Genomic DNA, 979 nt, shown 5'->3' with positions numbered 1-979 from the left:
AGGTCCCATTGTAAAAAGATATCTATCACCCATAGCTCTGAAACATCAGCCCCTGAGGATTTATCGCCCACAGGTGCAACCTGTTCTAGGTCACTCGATAAAGGGTCCGTCAGTGGGTTGGGGAGCTTTGCGTTACCATGAGTCGTACAAGCAGTGACTGCAGGTCGTCACCGAGGTGATATACCCCTCACATTCATTTTCCCTTGATCGTACAAGTCTTGAAACCCCCAAGAGCAAGAAAAGGAAAGAGGAAGAGGGTATTTAAACTGGATATTGCCATCTTCGGGGATACCCTTCATGGCAGGTTGAAATTTCTCAACAGAAAACACACCTGACGCAGAAGACAGAGCATTAGAGCTTCCCGGTGGCTGGTGACGCTCCGTGACAAAGGAAAATGGACAGGGTTCAGGTGACTCTTTTATTTTTTTACCCATACTCCTAATCATCCTCAGCACAGCAGACAGAGGAAATAGACAGCCGTGTCCGCCAGACGCTCCAGGCACAGTTCTGGAATGACGTGGATCCGAGGGTGGAAGCTGCTGGGGGGTCCTTAGTTTCAGGAGGCGGGGTGGGTGTCAGAGCCATAGATCTCCTCCTCATATCCAGATCCTTGCTCTCTCTATCTGCACCCACTTCTATTTCCAGAGGGAAGGTGTGTTTCTGTGCAGTGACTCCTGGCAGTGGTGAGGGGCCTTTTGCATCTATATGCATCACTGCAGCAGACCATACAAGGGAAGGAGTGGAGCGACTGGCCTCACAATTCACTGATATTGTCACATGGAAAATACCTTCTGAAATAGGATCCTTGTGTTGTTGCAGGGGTCACTGACGTTGGACGATGTGACCGTGAGGTTCACCTGGGAGGAGTGGCAGCTCCTGGGCCCTGCTCAGAAGGCCCTGTACTGGGACGTGATGCTGGAGATCCACAACCACCTGGTGGCCATCGGTGAGGAGCAGGGAAATAAGTGGGTAAAGACAC

The 979-nt window shown here is 51.1% G+C and overlaps 1 protein-coding gene across 1 annotated transcript in view; it reads left to right on the top strand.

The window, feature by feature from the left end:
* Window positions 1-979, top strand: part of LOC102848751 (zinc finger protein 568-like) — a 25852-nt gene that overhangs the window by 11690 nt on the left and 13183 nt on the right. The window contains exon 2 of the mRNA XM_006897393.1: window positions 820-969. Coding sequence (XP_006897455.1) covers window positions 820-969 — 150 coding nt within the window. The remainder of the gene's footprint in view (window positions 1-819; window positions 970-979) is intronic.

Source organism: Elephantulus edwardii, unplaced genomic scaffold, assembly GCF_000299155.1.
Source record: "Elephantulus edwardii isolate Elephantulus edwardi_28Jun2011 unplaced genomic scaffold, EleEdw1.0 scaffold00208, whole genome shotgun sequence".
In the NCBI taxonomy this organism is placed as follows: Eukaryota; Metazoa; Chordata; class Mammalia; order Macroscelidea; family Macroscelididae; genus Elephantulus; species Elephantulus edwardii.
Note: the sequence above shows the minus strand (reverse complement) of the source record. Positions and strands in the feature narration are given on the sequence as shown.